The 22,647-nt window shown below is 38.7% G+C and overlaps 1 protein-coding gene across 1 annotated transcript in view; it reads right to left on the bottom strand.

Annotated features, from left to right (window-relative positions):
- Positions 1-21,278, bottom strand: part of LOC104133860 (oncostatin-M-specific receptor subunit beta) — a 28,371-nt gene extending 7,093 nt beyond the window's left edge. The window contains exons 1-12 of the mRNA XM_035902756.1: positions 21,252-21,278; positions 17,615-17,701; positions 13,083-13,246; positions 10,210-10,369; positions 8,616-8,897; positions 7,888-8,017; positions 6,387-6,544; positions 4,072-4,208; positions 2,651-2,810; positions 2,057-2,133; positions 1,420-1,636; positions 638-820 (exon numbers count right to left, since the gene is read on the bottom strand). Coding sequence (XP_035758649.1) covers positions 638-820; positions 1,420-1,636; positions 2,057-2,133; positions 2,651-2,810; positions 4,072-4,208; positions 6,387-6,544; positions 7,888-8,017; positions 8,616-8,897; positions 10,210-10,369; positions 13,083-13,246; positions 17,615-17,684 — 1,738 coding nt within the window. The 5' untranslated portion in view covers positions 17,685-17,701; positions 21,252-21,278. The remainder of the gene's footprint in view (positions 1-637; positions 821-1,419; positions 1,637-2,056; positions 2,134-2,650; positions 2,811-4,071; positions 4,209-6,386; positions 6,545-7,887; positions 8,018-8,615; positions 8,898-10,209; positions 10,370-13,082; positions 13,247-17,614; positions 17,702-21,251) is intronic.
- Between the last annotated feature and the right edge of the window lie 1,369 nt (positions 21,279-22,647).

Raw genomic sequence — 22,647 nt, 5'->3', positions numbered from 1 at the left:
CAGTCACATTTTGTTCAAACATGTTTCATTCCAACGTGAACTCTCAGCTCAAGAGACTCCAGGAAGGCTATATTCTTGCAGCTGTGGAAGTGTATCAGAGCAACTTTCACACAGCCAGAAAGGATTTAGGTCTAATGGCCACCACTGAGATAAAAAACACACAACTGGTCCTAAGCAGGGATTGGTGCTGAGACACATCACTTGCAGTACACTGACACCACTAAACCTCTCACTGCACAGTCGGTGTTAAATTGCCCGAATCTAAACTTCTGATCTGTGTTACAGATAAGGCAGGGCTCCATTTTGCATCTCTCCTGCTAAAAGATTTTTAACTCCTTCATTAACCTCACCATTCTCCTTCAAGATGTTACCACAAGCTACTCAGAAGACTTTTTACCTAAAATATTATGCTGACTTTTCCAAAATACTATGCTGACTGCCTAGGCTTAACGGTGCTGGCACATTTGTGGTGTCTAATTCATTTGTTAGGCAAAGCATGATGCCACGTGCCTTTGAAGAATTACACCTGCACTGCACAGACTTCAACTCCACAGGATTTGTTTCCTAAATTCAATTAATGCCCACAGCATGAAAGATGGCAGCACAAACATCAGAAAGAAAATTGTTCAGCTTTCACCTGAGTTGATCAGAGCACTGGACGTGTTAGGCCCAAATCTCTTCCACTGCAAATCACAAGGCTGCAACATCGGAAAGTTACACCAATCGATAATGTAACTGTCATATATATGTCTGGGCTCCCAGGAAATAAAAATACCATCATCTGTACCATTAACCTGTTCTTCTTTAAGCTCTTCAGTGCCTAGGAATAAACAAAACAGTGTCTCTTATTATTTTCCTGCATGAGACCTCAGATTCATAAATGAAGATCAATACAGTTTCTATGCTAAGCTGTTAAAACATTAATAAAATAGTTGAATTCCTTCGCTATCAGACATAGGGTATCTTTCACACGCTGAAAGCTGATCTCTTCGTATGATGCAAGCTGGCAGCTCAAAAAAAAATCCAGTAACTATTTCTATATATTCATAAAAAGAACTCAACTGCAGTAACCTGGAGTCATAAACAGAAACTCACAAGAGGCTAATAACACACAGGAATTCCCTGCAAGCCACTGGCTGCACTTTCAGGGCACCTGCCGCAGGTCTGAGGAGGCTCTGAGGAGACTTTCTGTGCAAAACAGACCTTCTGTTTTAAGGGACAGATCAAGGCACTTAAGCTTAATATACATACAGTTACCATCCTGTAGGCAAAAATACAGTAATAATTTCCAGATAGCAGTGATGTGAGTTAACAGGCCAGGTTAATTTGTTCCGCCAAAATGATAAATTATTGCTTCACATAAAATAGGTAGAAACAAAACTCTAATAATGAAAATCTAACTGAAAATACTGCTGTTACCTGTAGCTCTAGGGATGATCAATACTGAAGGAAGTGAATAATTAACATTGTTCTTTGCCATGATACTGATTCTGTAGGAATGGTTATCAATAAAAATCCTTGTGTTATTGTAGGCTGATGAAAGGAAGATGCTTTCAGGCTTAGAGCCATCTTCTACTTTTTCCCAGGTTACTTCATATGAAATACTTCTTCCATTTGCTCGAAAACTTGGTGCTTGCTGGAGAAAAAGTTATGGGGGTAGACACCAATTACTCAGTAAATTTTGCTGAAAAAATATGAGAGGAGCATTTAGAACTAATAACTAATAGGATATATTATTTCTGTAATAATAGAAACACTTATTCCATACATGCATACATATAGTGGTTGAAATGGAAATGCAGATATCTCAGTAATGGAATTTATCTTGTTATAATACTTAAAAAAACAGAAGTATTTATCTGAAATACCAGGACAGCATACCGTCATACAGCTACATACATTCTGAAATAGGTTATATATAATATGTCTTAGATTATTAAAAGACTTTTTCATACAGAATTGCTAGTAAGTACACACAAACTTGTTAAAGTTCATGGGAGAAGTTTCCAACCCCTTTATGAAGGGGTTTGTTTCCATTTCTGTAGTGATGTCTCACCTTCCAGAACAAGGTCACATTCCGCCCGCCCTGAACTGGTGTAATTTCTCTCCAGATGTCCAGTTTCCCTGATGGACCTGCAATAAATACAGCAAAACAAAAATGCTGTAGGTGAAGAAAGGATAAACCATTTAATTGCTTCCTCCCATTTGAAGAAATTCCACCCTCAAACCCTCTTTTTCCCCATCACTCCCAGGTCTTGTCCAAATATTATCCTCTAACTTCTTTCGCCCTTCATTCTATTTTCTGAACAAGTGTCTGGTTCATTTCCCTGTAAAATCTTTCTTTGCTTGCTGTTCCCAAGTGCTTGTTCCCACCTCTGCACCGTTCATGCAGCCCTCATGGAACACTGTAACTCACTCTGTCCATCCTCCCAGCCATCTGGATTTCCCGCTGCCTGCACTGGATGAAATGGCAGAGACTGGTAGGTAGGATGGGAATTGTTTAAGAACCCGCCTTCTTAAAGTTCCTTAGTGTGCTTCTACTTTTATGCATGCAACAGGCCTCTGCTTTAGCTACACAGCAGAGGAGTAGCAACGAATAGCAAACAGAAGTGGAAAGCAAATAATATCCTCCTCAATAGGCTGGACATACTTGCTTCCTTTGTTCTGATGGTCCGGGCTTCACTCCATTCACTCCACTTCCAGAAATGCTTAGCTGCCCCACAGTGTACCCTAACTGTGTATTCAGTGTACGGTTGCAGTCCACCCAGAGTGACACTGGCATAATGGAGGTGCATATCTGAACTATTATGCTGTAAGACAGAAAAACAGAAGTTAGACCTCAGTTCAGCTTCGTTAGCAAGAGGTTTTTGCCTGAAAAAAAGTAGTTCTTCCTCTAGATGCTATAACAGCCAGTTAAGCTTGACTTGGAAAAGCTAATCATAGAACAATACTCAAAAAAAAAAGAAAAAGAAAAGAAAATTAAAAAAAATGTGCACAAGATCAAAAGACTGGGAGATCCAAAATGAGGTCTGCCAGCAGTCTCTGTGTAACTGAGTAGGAGTCACTCACAACCTGTCAGCTGACTACTCTTTACATCAAGGAGAGAAATTACTGAGATCTTACCCTCACAGAGTCTGGGTGTCTCACTCCATTCACGTAAGCAGGATGCTGTTCCAGATCTATGCACAGCATCTACAGCTACCTTTTCTTTCCATTTTTTCCCCAACCTTTGTGCCCACTCCCTCCTAAGAGACAGGGTGAGTTCTGGTAAGAGTCAAAAAGTGAGCATGCTTTTAAGCCTGTCCTCTAAACTCTCTCTTGCAATGGTCAACTGCAGCAGCTATTTGATCTAACAGCTCTTGGGCAATGCTTAAGACAGAACACGGCCTGATCCTGATCTTCATAATTCGTTTTTAATACGCTAGAGGCAAGCTAGAAAAGGGCTACAGAGAAATGGCAGTACGCATGCAAAGAGTCAGTCAGCCTCACTGTTTATGAAAGAGGTGGAACAAGACAAAGAGTCTACCCAAATAATCTTCAAGGAGATGGGAGAGGATGGGAAGAAAAACTGTTCTGGGGTTCCCTCACTAGAAACCAGACACACTACCATCAAGTACAGTCAACAGTACGCAGAAAGCTCCTGGACTAGTATAAAAAAAGCCTTCAACACACCTCTCCTCCATTTGTGCATAAGATGATATGAGTGATAAAAACATGACAAATCAAAAATTAGCCATAGCTAACAGCAATTATAAGGCCCATAAGTATTTTCATTTGCTTCAACAAATCTCAGAACCCATCTGGCAGAGGACAGAGCCACACAGGCAGACCAGTCATGCCAAACACTTCATCCAGCAGTGTAAGAAGTGTTGGGAGTATGAATTAGTGCCAGAAATGGCTTCCCACAGGGACCACATCGGTGTAGAGCTTGGGAGCAAAGCAATCCAGAAAACAGACACATCAACACGCTCACAAGATTTAGAGTGTATTCATATCGGTGGGGAATTATTTTTTAATCTCACATCAAAAAGACACTTGCTATGGTTTGTGTGTGAAATTCAGGTTTCATACCAAGTCTACTTTCCCATCAGGTTGGAGCACTTCAGTCTGACAAAAGAGTTCAATTCCTTTGTTTCGATGTTTCCAATACAATGTGATTTCTGTATCTGTGCATTCTTCCCACAGCTGGAAAGGTGCAGCAGGATAAACTGCCAATGCAAAATCTGAATTAGCTCTTGTAAAACATAAAATATACACAAAAGTATTTTAAGGTATTTTACCTGAGTAGTAAAAGCAAACAAGAAATACAGATTTTTCTACCAGTCTAGGAGAATCATAGAATAGTTTGGGTTGGAAGGGACCTTGAAGATCATCTAGTTCCAACCCCCCTTCCAAGGGACATCTTCCACTACAGCAGGTTGCTCAAAGCCCCATCCAACCTGGCCTTGAAGCAGACACAAATTAGTAAAACTTAATTTCAGAATGTAAATGCAAGCAAATGTTATACAAGATTAAAGAAATCCCTTGTGCTGACTTGGAAATATTTTAGAATGTAGGAAAAAAAGAAAGAGTCAGAGACGTTTATTGCAAATCCAGTCAAATTCTCTAATCTAGGGTCTGGCGGAGGCTCCTCACAGAGTGTGGTGAGTAATGTTTGCACACACCTCAGAATCCAGCCTCTTCACCGGAAATTTTATTCACAACTTACATTGACTCCTGCCAGTAGTTACCCTCTGGTAAACAATGCCAATGATACTTCTTCTAAAATATTTCTGAGATTCTTTACTGCTGTATAAGCAGTGTTCAGTGAGAGCAGCACATCTCAAACTCTCCCATATTATCAGTCCAATTGTAAGGAATAAGACACGGCAATGAGAGTGAATGGTATGTTTACAGCTTTAGCCATTATCCTAGAATGTCATGGACCACGAATTAGAATTTGAGAACTTCCAGACTCAAAGGAGTTTGTGTTTGATACAGAAGGTCACAGCTACCACATGCAGAGTTGGAAACGATGGACTTCAGTTTTCCTTTACTTGCTGACAAACTTTAAGTAAAGAAAATTCTACTGTAAATATGTCCAGGATCAGGGAAAACACAAAGGACTTTACAGCAATCACTATTTAAATGGTTAACTCATCATAAATACTATCTATAATTTCTTTAACTTGTAACAACCCCTAAAACTGGAAAAAGAAACTTGTAGTAAAGCTTCAATGTACTTAGTACATTGAATGTAACCTATTTTAGCCTGATTTCCTATTAAAACTTTGTTTATAATATTGTATTGTCTCACTACAACCTGTCAGTTTACTCCTCAACTTTTTTCCTGCTCTATTTCTTCCATTACAAAACAACCAAATAATCCATTTTTTGAACTCTTATGCCTCTCTGAGACAAATTTAACAGACAGGCATTTAATGTATGTTCCTACAAGTCATATGATGAAGTGTGTCTAGTAAAACTAGTAATTGGTGCCTCTGAGGAAGGAAGCGCTGCCAGAACACAGCAGTTACACCAGCAGCCTCCCAGTCCATCAGCCGTCAGCTTCAGAACTAAGCAAAGCACATGTTGCTTCCTGATTCTTGAAAGAGGTAAGGTGGCCACAGGACTTTGGGAACATTGAAGTGGATGTGGTGGGGCTAGAGGACACACGAAGAACTGGAAATAGCCAGGTGTTTTGAGGGAGGAGTAGATAGGCACTTAGGGGACCTGGCACACACTGTGATAAAGGACACAACTAACAGGGAAGAAGGAACCACAGCTCACAGAATACCTGTTTTATTTCACTGATGATGAACTACTCTTCCTCCCTTATAGGAGCACAGCGGATGTTACTGTCCTATATTAGAACCAAAACAGGTTAGTACTATCACCTCTTTCCTGGCAACAGCTGCTTACACCTGTATCACATCTCATTTGTAGAGGTGTTAGTAATATTATTTACCCACTTTTCAAAATGTGCATCTCCATTTATTTTGGAAAGAGTAACAACAGCACTAACATTTTGGAGAAAGGACTGAATTCCCAAGTAGTCCACACAGATATTTTTCTTGAACTCCCCATTTTATATCCTTGTATCATGTTGCTTCGTGTACTATGGACCAACTTCACCAAAACAGCAGGTTTTTAAGCATTAAGGCGTCATTTCAATAACCAAATCTAGCCTTTGGAGCGAAGCTGTCTTCTACTATTAACACAACTTTGCAAAGCTGAAACTGAAGAGACAGCAGATACCTATAGCACAGGGACAGGTAACTAATAAAAACTGAAGATAAAAATCAAGGACTTCCATACTTTAAACTGGGGCACTGAAGTATTAAGATCAGAAGGAGGACAATGCCTGCAAGAAAAAACCTTCAACAAAGACATAGAAAAGACCTTACTTCTGTGAGTTACATCAAAAACATCCGTGGCAGTTTTCTTTCCCAGTGGGTTTTCCACAGTCACTGTGATGTTACAGATCCTCTGCTGGCCTACATCCCAAGAACACGAGCACTGCTCAGAACAACTTACTGTGCATGGAACTGGTTTTTGGGAATACCTATCAAGAAGGGGGGGGGGAAGAAAAGAGAGAAAGACATTTTTCCATAACGTACAGTCAACAGATGTTGAAATTTCTGATGCCCAACTAGAATACAGCATCATAAAAAATAAGCCTGAGTGGGACTCTAAGAATTCACCCAGTTCTTTTCCCTAGCCTGAAGTAGGATGAATATAGGTGTTCTCTGAAGTTTTCTTCAAAGTCTAAGTTTACTTTTACCCTGTTAAAATACAGCTAAATTGCTATCCTTTTAACATACAGCTAAGTTTACTTTACCCTTTTAAGATACAGCTTAAATTGATTTTAGTGATTTCCCCACTGAAATTCTAAACTAGGGACTTATTTGCCAAAAATTAAACCATTCACATGTCTACCATTATGCTTTTAAATGAAGCATTAATTTCAAGTGCATCTTCTAACCTTCCATTTTTAAATCACCATCATAATATCTTAATGGAATTGAATGATGCAGAGACCATGAAGGTATATGCAATGATGGCCTGCCTTCTGCTGAGATCTTTTGATGGAAGTTTGTTGTGGTGATGAGGCATCTGTCCTGTTTATGAGTTCCCCTTTCTCTGCAGGCCCTGCTGTAAAGCCCTTATCCTCTCCATTTAGATGCCTCTGTATCAAGGAGCGAAGGCCAGATCTGATATGCCACAGCTGTGAAACCTTGACTCAGACTGCTAAGAAAAAGCTGTGAGGAAGTCTGCAGAGAGATTTTACGGGGGGGGGGGAGGAAACCCCAACCTGAAATCATACCAATTATAGACAGAAGTAGGATTTTTGAGATAGGATTGTTACTAGCTTAAGGATTGAAGAGGAGAACAACCAGCATGTAAAGTTATAAAATCCTAAAGAAAAAGAACTGAGGCTAATCAGGCTAACTAAGGGTTAGCTGGGAATCATCAGGTTGAGTCAGTATTAGTGTCAATGGGTTGTGAACATGCTAATATTCAGCCTACCAGATGATTAAATCCTAGTTATCTGTTGTGTGTGTTACCCAATAATTACATTATACTTTTAAGTTATCTATATCCTGATTGCAGGGTGTCTTCATACCTACTGAAAGATATCCAAACAAATTAATCCAAAAGAATGGCTAGAACAAGCTTTACCAAGCAGAACCTGGTCTGATGGACCCGCAACTTTGTTGTAAGTAGTCTAATTCAGAGCAGTTCTGCACTGCTCAAACTTTGTTAAATAAGCAGATCATTGAGCTGGAAAGAGGCATGCAGCTAATTGCAACAAGGATAAAACACATTTCCACAGATTTTAAAGGGAAGAGCATGACTATTCAGTATGGCACAGGCCAGAGTTAGTACAACAATGAGGAGACTTACTCTTCAGACAAGGTGTATTTTGGTGAATGACGTCCATAAAGATAGGTGTCTCCTCCTTGGCTCCAAGTACATGTCACTGTTCTCATGTCTTGAGTTTGGCAGGAAAAATCATTAGGTGTATCAGGTGGTTCTTGTCAGAGGGAATAACAAAAAAACACCAACAGCACGGCAGTCAATGCAAAATTCATCAACCATTTGACTATATTAACAAACTAGAAATAACGGGTATGTACAAAGTTTGGTTTACTACAGATGCTATTATTTCAATTATACTTATTCAATGACCACTCTTCAGAGACAATCAGGATAACACCATAAATTAATTGTAATCCAAACACTTGAGTATGTTATCATTCTCTGTTATATATTCATTAATTTAATCTGTATTGTTTTCTATTTGTAAAAATTGCTACTGACCTTTGAAAGGGGGACTGTGCTGAGTTTTTACTGCATGCACACAATGAAGCTGAACTCCTGTATGTTTAAAAATCAGTCACGTGTCCTACGATCAATTAATGAGATTATTCTGAACACATTCAATGCTATTCTTTAATGCTTTCTGTATGCAAGTGTACAGGTATGATGTCAGACATTAAACAGAGTTCAGCTGGACGTAACAGGGCAATGACAACTTACAGCAAGCTTTTTTTTTTCTCCCTCATTTCCCCATAGCCATTCTTGACTTAATAACAACAGGAAAACAGAACTGTAAGAAAATATTCACTTACTACCCACAAAGAAAATTTCATTATCATAGCATTGCTCTTCATTGCAAGACTCTTGACAGTAGACAGTGATGTGAGGCACTCCTTGATGTGCCACATTTTTCACAGTGAGAAGTCCAACTTGACCCTTTGTGTGATTGAAAACATGAACATCTGGGAGTAGAAAGAATTGCTTAATGGTTTGACCTTTCCTTCCAATGCAACAAAGAGTGATGTCAGAACCTTCCTCTACGAATTTTTCCTTTGGAAAGATTTGTGTTTTATTGTTATCTGAAGTGTCCAGGCCTGCAAATTAATACATAATAAACCAATTCAAAATCTGCTCACAACACCAGCCTTCAACCAGAACACATGACCGAGCACTTACACAAGAATCTCCTAATGTTATATTACCCATTTGTGGACTTTTATTTAGTATTCTTCCCCATACAGAGACAAACTTTGCATGTAATCATACCTATATTTCTCTTAAACCCATAAACATATAATGTAGTCCAACAAACTACCTAAGGGACTAAATCCATCTCACTGCCATTCACTTAGGAGAAACAAAGAGTGTGTAGTCAAGAACTGCATTTATAGATGAACCTCCTGCACCTATGAACAGGTGGATGCTTACAGCCAGAATGCCTGCTGTTGATGGTTACGAGCAGGGGGCTAGAAAAATGTCATGTTCAGAAGCTCAAGCAGAGCTCAGCTAAAAGGAGTCAGCATTGAATGAATCAGACCAGTAAGGGGATACAGAACTTGGAATGAGACTTCTCTGGCTTTCAGTGTTGGACTCCTTGCTGGATGCAAAAACTAGTGGAATTCAAGTGACTCACAGGCTTTCGCACAGGTTGGAGATAAAATCTACTCTTGGGAATCGGATCCAAAAATCTGATGAAGTCTAGAGTCACTACATTTCAGGGACCTATAAATCAGATCTGTAATACAGAATTGGTTTGTGACAAAGAAATAGAATTTTTGATCCCTATCCAATTCCAACTGAAAAAAAAAATCTCCAAGATAGAGGTTAGTGAGAAAGAGAGTTTTGCATCCTATTTCCTATTATATAAGGTGAAGGAGATGGGCAATTTATGTGCCACAATCCAAGTACACAGACCTGTGATGCTTCTACTACTCATGATGTCTCCCACAAGTAAAAACCCTTGCTGCTCCAAACAAGAATAGTGTTTCTTTACAAAATCACTGTAGTCATATTTTCTAAAGCAGTGACATATTTTGTTTAAATCAAATTCTCTTGAAACCAAACTGTTCTAGTAAGACATTGTGATCTGAAAAAAAAAAGGGGGTTGTGATATCATTAATTACATTATTGGTTCACTCCCTGTTTACTCTCATATAATTCACAGAAGTTCATTCCAAGTGACGTAAGGAGCTGACTTGCTCCCCTCTCTCTGCTTCTTTAATATCACTCAAAACTATGAATCCCAGACAAAAGCAACACATGCATCAGATAATGCAGCCATAGCTATGCCCTTCCTCTCCTCTCCCCCAGGCTGGGCCAGGGCTGTGCCTGACCTGGTGATAGCCTATGCCAGAGCCTTGTACTGGAAAAAATAAAAACAGTATTGCAAAGTCTTGTTTTGCTTACCCAGGACAGTCTCCCACAGGCTCCACTGACTCCAGATTTTTGATGCTTCTGCTTTGCTCCTGATTCTTACCGAGTGTGACATACACTCCAAAGGTATGTCTGAATCCCATACCCAGTGAAGAGGCTTTCCTGATTTATCAAGTGTGATGTTATGGAACTCCTACAAACAAAGGCCAGTGATGTGTAGATGCTTTGGAAATATAATCAAAAGCAGCGAGAGGGAGAGAAAGCTCAAAGGAGGAAAATGCTTTTGAAAAGTGAATCTCTGAAATCCCACCTGCTCCACACGATCTCACACTAAGTAACTATGCTAAGTAACTGCTTACAAACCTGTACTAGCAGCGGTGGAGTGACTGATGTGCTGGTAAGACTACCTGATTCTGACAACATAGTTGTGAGTCAGGCCCTGCTTCTCATTAAATAGATTTGCTCTCAGAGACTTTCAGTGGTTATTTGTGCCTGCTGTTACATGAGTAATAGCATACACAGATGCTGCTGCCTGCAAGTGCACCTTGTCTAATGCTCTGGGTTACATATCCCTGGCCCTGAATTACGGCAGGAATCTGCACTGGCCATTAAGGATTTATGTAGATGATACCTCACTGAAGTCTGAGGCACTGAATCTGAGGACAGTACTATCATTAGTGACAGGCAGAGTAGGAAAATACCTGCAGATTTCCCCAAAATGCTTGACTGCTGTAATACACACATGCAGGAAACACGAAAAAAATATATCCAAAACTGTTAAGAGCTCCATGAAGGTAATAGAAGGACAGCCTAAAATATAAAATGGAGTTCAAAAATCATGAAAGTTAAATGCTCTGTAATTTGTCAAACATTTTTATATTGATTTATACAAATGCAAACAGCAAAAAATATAAAATGTTCTACTGCTCTCTAAGAGAAGATATCCTACAAATTTCTCTCGTGTACCTACTAAGGCCTACCTGGGCACTAGATCAGCTGCACCAATACACAGCACAGCAACTTAAACTAACCAGGGCACCATGTAGTCACACAGACAGACAGATGAATATGTACCCCAAGTGTGAATCTCCCCTGGCATGACAGCCCATAAGAAGCAGGAAAAATTGGCTCAGAAAATTCTATTAATCACCTGTAGTTATGAATACATCTTAGAACACAACATATATTTCTGTACTTCTTAAAGCAACCATACCAGATCCTCCGCATATAGATCCTTGCTGCTTGTACGAGCTGTACCAGAGCCCTGGTTCACACTGACAACTAGAGAACTGCTCCACATGACTGCTTTCCATCAGCAACACCTGCGCTTTCATAATACCACCACTCTAACAAAAATGCTGAAATCAGTTTAGAATTTAATTTCTCAGTGATAGCACTGAGGAATGTAGTCACTGCTTTGGAAGTTTATATAGACTGTCCGTACTTTGGTATGAGCAGACTCAGAGTTTCTTTACTGGTACACATTCTTCAGGAAAACACAGAAGCAAATAAATTCCTGTGTGGTAGTAATATCCAAAATACCCTGTTTATTTTCCTTGTTGTGTTTATTACTAGTAACATAACAGACTACACCCTTGGATTTGAAAAACTCTTTCTTTCTTTCTTCCAGCAAGTTAATAAGAGTTTGTTGGAAAGATACTCCAAAAAAACAATTGTTTGTAGCTATATAGCCCCAGTTTCTGACCTCAGGGTTAGTTCTACTCATGGGGTGTTAAAAATCCTAACCCATGTACCAAAGTGGTCAAAATCTGCTGAACTGCATAGGGCTCATCTGCAGTGAAGATGTGGTTCTTCAAACTCGGAGACAAACTACTACTAATTTGTCTGATAAGCATTAAGCTGTGATTCTTAACAGTGCCCATCTTATTTTACTGACTTCTGGTTTCAGAAAAATAAGCCCTTCTCTGTTTTATGTGCTTTCTCATAAATAGCAGCTTTAAAAGAGTTAGAGTTAGTTCAATCAGCTGATGACTCATAATAGATTATAATATACCTAAACCATGCAATTAGTTCCCAAAAGATTTTGTCAGATCCAAAAGAGAGGAAATTTTCTTTGGAGACAAAAGTTCTCACACTGAAGTCACAAGCTAGGTAAAACATCAGGAGCCAGCCTAAGGCTACGAATTGGGTGATCTCCACCTCTTCATAAAATTTGGCTGGTTTACATGTTAAGAAAAACTAGCAGGATAGGGACTTTGCAAAAGAGACGTCACTACTTCTTCCTTAACTGGAAGAGGTGGGTGTAAGGTAACTGCTAACAGGGCCAAGCACAGGGCTTTGCTCACACTGAGGCTATCATTTGGTTCATCAGGGGAGAGGAGCTGCAGCAACATGACTCATGCTCAGTTAGTCCCCAGTGGCAGGTAGTAATCATGCTACAAAAAAGACTGCCTTTAGGAGCAATGGAAGGGATGTTTCTGGGAGGCTGCTTAGGGGTCCTGCACCTTGAAAGGGAAAAAGAGGCCTTCAAAATTAGATCTTCTAAATCTGCCCACCACAATTCCTCAATAAGGGTATGCAAGTCATATCTACATTTTACACAGGTGGAAATGACTTCTTCATCTGAGCCAGTATTTTCCTTGCACAAAAACTGGGCATAACATTAGACCAAGCCTGGCACCTTGTGAAATACGGAGGTATTTCTAGCACAGTTCTGTAAATACTGTGTTGTACATCATAAACCTACACAGCAAAGCTATCTGCATAAGCATCTGAACACTGATTTTCCTTTAGCTTCCTTTATATTGTAAATATTAGTAGTAACAGAACAGACTACATCCTTGGATTTGAAAAACTCTTTCTCTCTTCCAGCAAGTTAATAGGAGTTTGTTGGAAGGATACTCAAAAAAACCCACTTAAAACCTATTTTTTTAAAATACACTTACTGTCCACAAAGTAGTAGTTTCATCTGTTCGACGGACTTGTATTTCAAAAGACATTGCCAGCTCAGCATCATGTGCTGACTTGCCAACATCCCATTCCACTAGCAGCCGCTGAAGAGCTAAATCCTTGGAAATGTTAAGGTACGTTACTGGAAACACAGTAGATTCTAGGTGCACAAAAAGGAAACAAAAATATTAATGTTTAGCTAAGTTACAAAGCTGATCTGAAACAACAGTGGTTAGAGGTAAGATACCAGACAGTTCTGAAGGAAAAAAAATAAAGTGATCAGGACCCATGCTCTTGATATCAAAAGCAAAGATGATCTTCCATCTTAAGGCATCAGCAGGCTAGAATGAGGTTCCTGAATCTACTCATGCCCCCCACCATGACTTTGGGTATGCTATTTAATTTCTTTATGCCCTCAATTTACTAACTACTTTATGAGAATATTGATCCATCCTTTATAGTCTTACGGAAAGGAACAACATAATATATTAACAGGGACTGAATCCCAAGAAATTCCAACCCCCAGCAAGCCTTCTCATCATTAGGGCAGAAAATCTAGGCTCAATTTTTCTCTCTGACCTAATTAAGATTAAATTAATTAATGAAAATCAAGTATTTGAACAGGATAGGTTAAGAGTTTCCCTCCACTAGCTAGCTCAGGTGATAGTCTAGTATTAGCTACATTCCTGGTTGTCCTGCACAGAGCTTAGGTACTTTAGTCAGTGCTGTTGATTCTTCTGCTGGAATTAGACACCTAGTTATAATGGTACTTCCATCCTTTTGTGGGTCTGAAGTTAATTCCCAGAATAAAATAAAGTTTAAAAGTCAGGCTGTAGTCCCTTTTGTTGTCAGGAAAGGAAAGGCCCCTTAAGAAGACTAGCCTGCTGAAAACTACAGATCACCTTATGAGTGGTCTCTCTTTTTAGATGTTTGCTCTGTCACACCTCCCAAAAAACCCTAACTCTTGGAAGAGATGAAAGATGGTGCTCACTGATCTGTATGTTCTCTCCTTCCTGAAAAATAAACAACAATAAAAAAACCCTAAGCTTGATCTGATTGTTAATGAAGCCAGGGAACTGAAATGTCAAAGTAATGAGGCTTTTTCTTCTGCCACAGTTGCTTTCCAAAATGCTTCTGCTTGTTACAGGGTCAGAATGCTTACACTGACCAGCACATAGAAGAGAAATCACAGAAACAACTGTATGTTTTAATAAAACAGAACTCATTCTGGGCAGAAATGGGGCCCAATACAGCCTCAGTCCTCCAGGACATTCTGGATCGGGAGACCTCAGCAGCTCTTCCTCACAAAAATGCCACCTCCAGTCATTTCTCCAAAATGTGCTTCACCCACTTACCCAATGATTATCTGAGACTTCTTCAGAATATTAGTGGCAGAAACACAAGTGTTCAGGAAATTTAGTTTGAGAATCTACATTTTGATAGATGCTTCTGGCAGCAATCTAATATCCACACTGTTTTGCAATTTCTCCTGTGGTGCCTGTTCTGCACTAACTTCTATGCAGCAACTACCCTCCATCCGAAGCCTTTACATTAACTGTAGGAAATGAAATGCTCAACAGAAGTTCCTGATCAATCAAAGGAAGCAAATAATACTTTATAAACATATTTATTAATTATGAGAATACAAACACTGACACAGCTTAGTCATTTATGCAAGTCCAGGCTATAATTCAAGAATAAATGGAGGAAAGTATATATTGTGCCATTAGTAACAACTTACAAAAAACTGCTGAAAGAAAGGATTGTTTCTCTTTTAGCAAATCATCTACAAACTCTGTTGCTATATTTTTAACCTATTCCATTTTGAAAGGTACTGGAAGTCAAAGCAAAATGAAAACCACATGCTTTCAATCTAGAGGAAACTACTGGCATAGGCTTTTTCAGACATGCTTGGAGGGAGAAATCAAGGTTTCATTGTTCTGTTCAATCACAAACAGGACTGTGTTATCCAAAAAAGTTTTTGAGGAAGAAGTATACACACACATACATGTACACGTACCTTCTATCAATTCTCACTGCGGACTTAATATATAATTACTGGAAAAAGATGGACATGTAAATTACATGAAAGCAGAATTTGACAGCATTAGTGTCTTCTGCAAGGTAAGTGCAAAAATGCTTCAAGTGCAGAAGTAAAATTTCCTTTTTGGCTATGGTTATGACATGGTCCTTAAAGAAACATATCTCCTGCTTGACAGTTTCTTTTGAAAAATAATGGCCATCAGTTTTATGCTACCTTAAGAAAACCTGGCACCTATGACAACTAGTAGATGTCTCAAACTGAATAAACAAAGTGGGAGGCCTGGGGATAACTTTCACTTGCCTAAATGATGAGGGAGCAGCAATTTTAGGTTTTACTGGAAAACAGAAATATTGTTAGCTTCACTGGCAAGGACTGACCAGGCAAGGAGCCAGAACAACCAAAGCAACAAATTGAGCCATAAAATTAACTGTGGAAGCAGAGTATCTTGCATTATTTTGGGAAGGTAAGACAAGACACACTTCATCTACCCACATTCTACAGACTTTCACCATCAAAAAAGATAAAGGCTGTTAAAATCCCACTTATGCTAAGGAATAGACTGTAATGCTGTTCCTCTCCAGTATGTAATCTTAGCTGCTCATTTTCTGGTCAACCTTACCTGTACATTCATCATCCTTTTACCTGAAACACCATGTACCAAGCCTCTTAGGGGATCTCATTTCACATATGCAAATAGGTGGCTGATCTAAAGCTCTGGCCCTTGCCATTCTTTTGTTCATCTCTTGCAGTGCTGAAGCAACTGTGGGGACCCAGCTAGTCTCTCAATGAAACTCACAGGCACAAAGACTCCCACGGACAGGAAACAAATATGCCTGAAAGAAAAGCCAGCCAGGTGGCAGAAATCCCTTCTGTTTTCAGGGTGCACCATTAAAAGAACCCCCTGCATATCTTCTGTATGTCTCCAGCCTCTTTTCTGCTCCTTCTCATTTAATTGCAAGTGTCACTACTATGCCTATTGCATTGATGATGAGCTTGCCTCTCTTCTCTACATCTGTCTCTTTTTGTCCAAGTTAAAATCTCATCCCTTTCCTCACCACGGAGAATATTTTCACCTGCCACATTTCACTTGACAACAAAACAAAGGTCTCATTATTTTCTGGTTTTTCTTCATCTGCATGAGTGTCCCTCCACTATCTCCTTTTAGTTAGATGATGTATCACTTCAGACCTCGCACAATTTTCTTTTCCTCAGAACTTGGCATAAGACAGTCTAGATCACCAATCAGGGCTTAAACACAGTACCATCAAACAGAAGAAACAACATAGTTAATGATCTATTCAAGATCTTGAAGACCACTGAGTTACAATGTGGGACTTAAGTACTTGTGTAGTGTAATTTACACATGTAGAAATATTTGTAGCATTCACAGTTACAATCTTCCCCTAGTAGCAAAGTTAAATAACTAGGGCCTCTTAAAACTTGTTTTAACTTGAAAGCTAACTCAAGTCTATATGAATAACTTTATGACTGACAACAGAGAGCAATTTTATTCCTGAACAACTGCATGTGAAAACAAGTGACCAAGTTATTGTAATGCACTACCTGTTTGGACTTGCCTGCATTAAGAAGTTTTGCCACTCTAGGGGCATTGGTAATAGAGTCTCAAAACTGATGAACTGACACCTGGGGTGAATGCAGTGTGAACACTGGAATTTCAGGGTTGAAGAAAAGCAAAAAAGTCTGAATCAGATATATTACCCCCTCCAGTATGATAACAAGTATATTTATACAAAAAACCCGCCCCTCACCCTCTTTCACCAACTTAATTAACACAATACAACTTCTACAATGCAGACTATAGTCTGGTAAATTCTGCCTTCTTAATGGTGGTCACAGAAAAGTAAAATAAATATACTCATTTGTGTTTTGGTTTTTTTTTAATGGAGTCATGCCCAATGCTATTGCCAGCAGCAAGTGTGCAAGCAGTACTTTTACCTTAAAATACACAGCTTTTGGGAAAGTCATCCTTATATTCAGCTTTGTTCCCTCTGAATAAGCATGCTTTTTTCTTTCTATTGGACACATATGTGAAGCATAAGAAATAAAAAATCTGGTCCTGGAATCTTGTGGCACAATGAGAAAAGAGCCAACAGAAGGGCTGAAGTTTTCATAGGTGAGACAAACAAAAAAGACAAAGTAAAGGGAAGACATAGAAAAGCATAGAAGTTGTCAAAGAGGAAATAAATTAGGTGAAGATGACAGAGTATGAGACAGAGGGGGAGCAGATAAATAAATACATTCTGGCTTCACATCATTACAAGTTACTGATTCAACAGGCAATTTTGCATGATGGGGTTACAAAAGGTAATTATACAAGTTGCTTCATCATCTTACCAAAGAGAATCATTTGATTAAGTGTGTAACATGTTGCTTAATCATAAGAGACTTACAAACGAGCAAGTCCAAAGCTTCAGTTGTTGTAGATTGCTTCCAAATAAAAAAAGCAAATGTTCAGACATTTACCTTGCTGTGGGTATGTAGTGTAGCAAGTCCTCAGGGAGAGCAGTATTGCCAGAACCATTAAGTGATTCATGATTTATCTGCCTTTTCCTGCACAAGACATATCAGGAAAGAAGACATTTCTATTTATTTGTTTCTTTCACAAGAAATGCATGACAGACAATAGACCAGATATTACTGTATTTAAGAATACTAAATAAAAACCCAACCACACAGACTCCAAGCAGTTTAAAAGAAATTCTGGAAGAATGGAAAAGAAAGATAAGGAATGAAAAAACCCTCTTGTTTTTAGGACCTGGTTACAGCATAGGGAAAAATACACCACACTCAAAAAGTTCAATTTAATCAAAACAAATAAAATACACTATATCTTTAAAGTTTTTCCTCCACTTATTTCTAAGGAATATTAAAACATAAGTTCATCCTGATATATTTTGGCTTTCCTCCTGCACAAGTAATACGATGTCCATCCTAATAAGGAAAAAAAAAAAAAGCATCAAAGGTGCTAAAAGCCTTGTGGTTTCTACCCCACCTTGAGCCTGACTGACTGATGAATCCAGCAAACTTTGGCAAGCATGGTCTTGCCCTTTGCCAGGACAATACATGGAGGGCTTTAGTTAGACTAAGGCTGAAATACACGTATCAAAGTCTTAGTGAGTTCCATTCCTAGAAGGACTGTCGTCTCAAGCACCACATAGCTCTATCTAGCATTCCTTTTACTGCTTTTACACTGGCACTGTAACAGGATGAAACTCCATTTGACTTGCACAGCCCAGTCCTGATGGACTGATCGTATGTCAGATCTCATAAGACATGAATCACCTGCAGACTTCACCACGGGAGAGATGAACATTCAGCAGCAGTATGGTTAAAAGTACTCAGGCACACAGGGTATGGAAGTCCAAATAACAGGAACAGGATTATGGATACAGCTATCTTTTAACTTTTAATTTCCACTTTTTACATTTCTGGAGCTGTGTAGAATACTGATAAAGAGAGTCTTCTACTACTGCTTCCATAACAGAAGTTGAAACTGCTTAGCAGGACAGATAACCAGGATGACCTTCTGTCCCCATTAAAGCCAAGGACAGAACATTTACTGATTTCAGAAGGGCCAGGAATTCACTCCAGAATTTCTTCCTAGCAGAAAACCCCCAATTTAATACCTCAGAGCTGCAGACACTTAAGTTTAATGACCTTGCCTTAGATTCACTGGTTTTGAGAAGTTCTGAATTTCTCCAAAGGACCAAAAGAAAAGATTTCTACCCTTTTTATTTTCTCACATTTCTAAAGGTCACATGGAAAATGTAGAAGAGTTCTGTGTGCAGCACTGCAACCCAGAGCTCAATGCTCACAAGCACCCTTCCTGCAATGTGCCCCAACTCTTTTCTTGTGAGAACAAATGCTTCACATGTAGGTCCCCATATCTAAGAAGTGATCATTGCCTTGCCTAATGTATAGGCTTTCTGCAGTCCTTCTTGCCATTATACCGATATCCTCAAAAGTATTTGGACAACACTGAAATCAACATGAATAAAGAATCTAAATATCTTTGAGAACATAGGCCTAATTCACATGCAACTAATAGACTGTTCCAAGAACTGACTTAGGGAAATCTGCTTCTCTATAGATTTTCTAAGTTTAGATTTTTTTATCATCTGATCAAATTTAGTATCTAAAAGGGAAAATAATTTGATATGTTTTTTTCTGGGACAAACATGATAGAATGGCTCTTTGTTATAGAGCAGTAAGTGGCAAGTAAGCGACACAAAAAGAAGTCTTTCAAAGGCACATTATGTCAAAACATCCAGTAACTCTTCAGTAGCTTGTTATTCTTTTGAATTATATGAAATGAATATTAAGACACAAAGTCAAATTTCACGTGCCCTTCTTGAGAAAAAAGTAAAAATAAAACTGCCTTTAAAGTCAAGGGAGTTGACTCTCTGATCTACCACCAATTTAATACAAGGGTGGTCAGTTACATTCACCAGCATAACTCCTGATTTAACTGTATCAGCATTATGAAAACCTGCCCCCACAGGACTCCTGATTTTGTAAACATCTTTGGGGCTGGACACAAAGCTACTTGCCCTATCCCTCATGTATCACTTAAATCCAACATTAAATACAGTGGGAAAGTATTGTGGAAGTCATGACGTTAGACTATTTGTTTAAATTACTTTCTACTTGGAAAACAAACCCAAACCCTTTTCTGCTCTTAAGAGGCATTCTTAACTCGTGTATTGAAATAAATGTCTAATTTAACTCTTCCTCTCCAGTCATTTACACTGTCAGTTCACTAATGACACAGCCTAGATCACTTTTATTGATGCATAGTACAAAGGCTGCATGCTGCTAAAGGGCAGTGTAATACAACAAATGACCATCAGAATATAAATGTATTTGGAACAGCTACAATGCTTTTCACTATTCAGTATGTTGATAATCTAGTTTAATACAGTATAATAAATTCTGATAATATGTATCACAACTCTATCAAACCAGTTTTCATGGGAAAAGTTCTGGAATTCTCTAACAAAAAAGAATATGAAGTAAATTTAAATAAATTGAACATTATTTAATAAAAACAAATGCAGTCCTTAATATACAAGTAATATTTCAACTTAAATAATCTTCATGCAGAAACTTCTGCCTATGACTAACAATCACACAGAGTAATTACTACCAACTAATGTCAAGCACTTATTCTGTATTATCAATAATTAAGTACTTCTATAAAATCATTATTTAAAAATCTCTGTCTTGGTTACAACGATTAAAAGAGAATCAAAATAGTCATACAAAATGCAGTATCAATTTAATTTAAAAAAAACCCAAACAAACAAAACCATGATGGTAATAGATTAACTACATCCTTGCCAAAAGTGAAAATAATTGAACAACAAAGGGAATGAAGACAGGAAGCCAGGGAAGGTTTTTAGGTATTTAAATAATTCACCACCCTGAAAGAGGCAAAGTACTACCTCTGAGAAATAGTGAGCAACTATCAAATGCCACAAGAAAAGTGACAATCACACCACTGTTCTGGAATGAATGGCTTGGCTCAGATTTGCCAATGTGAAAAGACATGAGTATCACACTAGTATGCCACTTTTCTTCACCTGAGAATGAATCACTGCTGACTTTTTTTTAAGCCTAAGAGAAGTCATGCTTTGTCACCATTTTCCAACCTAGCATGCCTGTGTACTTTGTTTCCATGAATTGCAGGTAAGAAAGGGGTCTCATGCCAGTGATTTTGAATACGGACTGCAGACACGTAATTTGAATACTTTTTCCTTTCTGGTTACTTTTGTCATTAAGATAATTTTACAATGGCATTTCTCTAGTCTATCACGGAATCACAGAGCAGTTTGTCCAACTGAGAACTCCAAGGATGGAGATTCCACAACTTCTCTGGGCAACTTGTTCCAGTGCTTAACCATCCTCACTGTGAAGGTTTTTTTTCTCCTTATATTCTCCTTATAGTCATATATTCATCTTTTTCTTCATATTTTCCTTGCTACAATTTGCATCCATTTCCTCTTGCCCTTTTGCTGCACACCTCTGCAAAAAGCTTAGCTCTGTCTTCTCAGTAACTTCCCATCAGTTAGGCAAGGACTGCAGTTAGAGCTGCCCTTACCTTTTTCTTCTCAGGGCTAAGCAAATTCAGCTCCTTCAGCAACTCCTACACATGCTTCAGCCTCCAAAGCCTCTTGGTGTCTCTTGGCTGGACTCAGTCCAGTCTGTTAGTCTTCTTTGTACTGTGAGACCAAAACTGGACACGGTAATTTAGATATGGCCTCATAAGTGCCAAATATAAGAAATAATCACTCCACTAAGCTCTAATTCTTTGCCATCATTTACAACAGTAGTTACAGTTCTAATTTCAGTGATAAATCTGGTTATTGGGACACACTGTGAAATGATCTATAAAATTGGGGATAATACTAAGCCATGAATTGAGGATGATTGGGCACAAAATGATCTGTCAGAGCTACAGAAGTTAGCTGAGCAAGAATTTTTTCATTTTACCCTATATTCTTCCCCTTTCTAAAAATTCAACATCTGTGGGGGAATAAAGCAGACTTGCTTAGTTGTGTCCGTCTGTACCCTGAATCACTGACAGACTTTTTTAATTCAGGAAGATAAAGTTACTTGTAATTCTTCCCATTGGAAAAACATAACCTGGAGTGTGACAAAACAGATACAAATGGATTCAGGACTCCCCAGCCTAACTTGAAATTAATCAGTACTGATAGACAGATCAATAGAACAGAACTATTTTGGAGACCTGGTGGCAATTGCAATAATACTCAGCAGCAACAGGAATTGTTCAAAGATCCGACAATTAAAGAGCAATCACTCAAGAAGCAGAGACAGCACAGGAGCAAATTACCTTCACAAGAGAGGTAGTTAGTGAATAGTCTAAATAAATATCTCCAGGTAAACTATTTCTCCTTCAGAGTAAAAAGCTGGCTTAGATGATCCCAGAAGTGCTGTCCAGGCCAATGCTTTTGTGATGCCATGGATGAGAAGAAAAAGAAATTCCCATTATTCATCTGGTAAGCATGCCTAAGATAAACATTTCATCAAAACTCTCTTCGAAGGCTTTAAAGCACCAACATTCAACTGAAACTTCTTGAAAGATCAGGATCATACTATTCAGGAGTCATTGGCTGGGAGTTGGAGCTATATGGTCTACATACTGCTGCAGCACCTGGTATACCCATGTAAGAAAAGGAATCTCCTGCTATGAACATCTAGTATTAGATGACTGCAGAGTCAATCTGGTTTGTATGAGTCTTCCTAAAACTGTGCATTTTAAACCATACTTCATACAACTTTCCTTTCTGAGTGCCCTTTGCTTTGCTTATTTAAAACAGCTGCCAGTTGCAACCCACATCCTCAAATGAACAGCCTGTACACAGGCTGGGAAAAAAAAACGTTTTCAGCTGCTAGGATCCAGAAAACTTTATCCATTTAAAGGAGAGTATTACACAGGGACACCAAATCATAAACACAACTGATCAAACAAA

This window comes from Egretta garzetta, unplaced genomic scaffold (genome assembly GCF_000687185.1).
Source record: "Egretta garzetta isolate BGI_Z169 unplaced genomic scaffold, ASM68718v1 scaffold59, whole genome shotgun sequence".
NCBI classification, from domain to species: domain Eukaryota; kingdom Metazoa; phylum Chordata; class Aves; order Pelecaniformes; family Ardeidae; genus Egretta; species Egretta garzetta.
The sequence above is the reverse complement of the archived record's forward strand: the minus strand, read 5'-3'. Positions and strand labels throughout refer to the sequence as shown.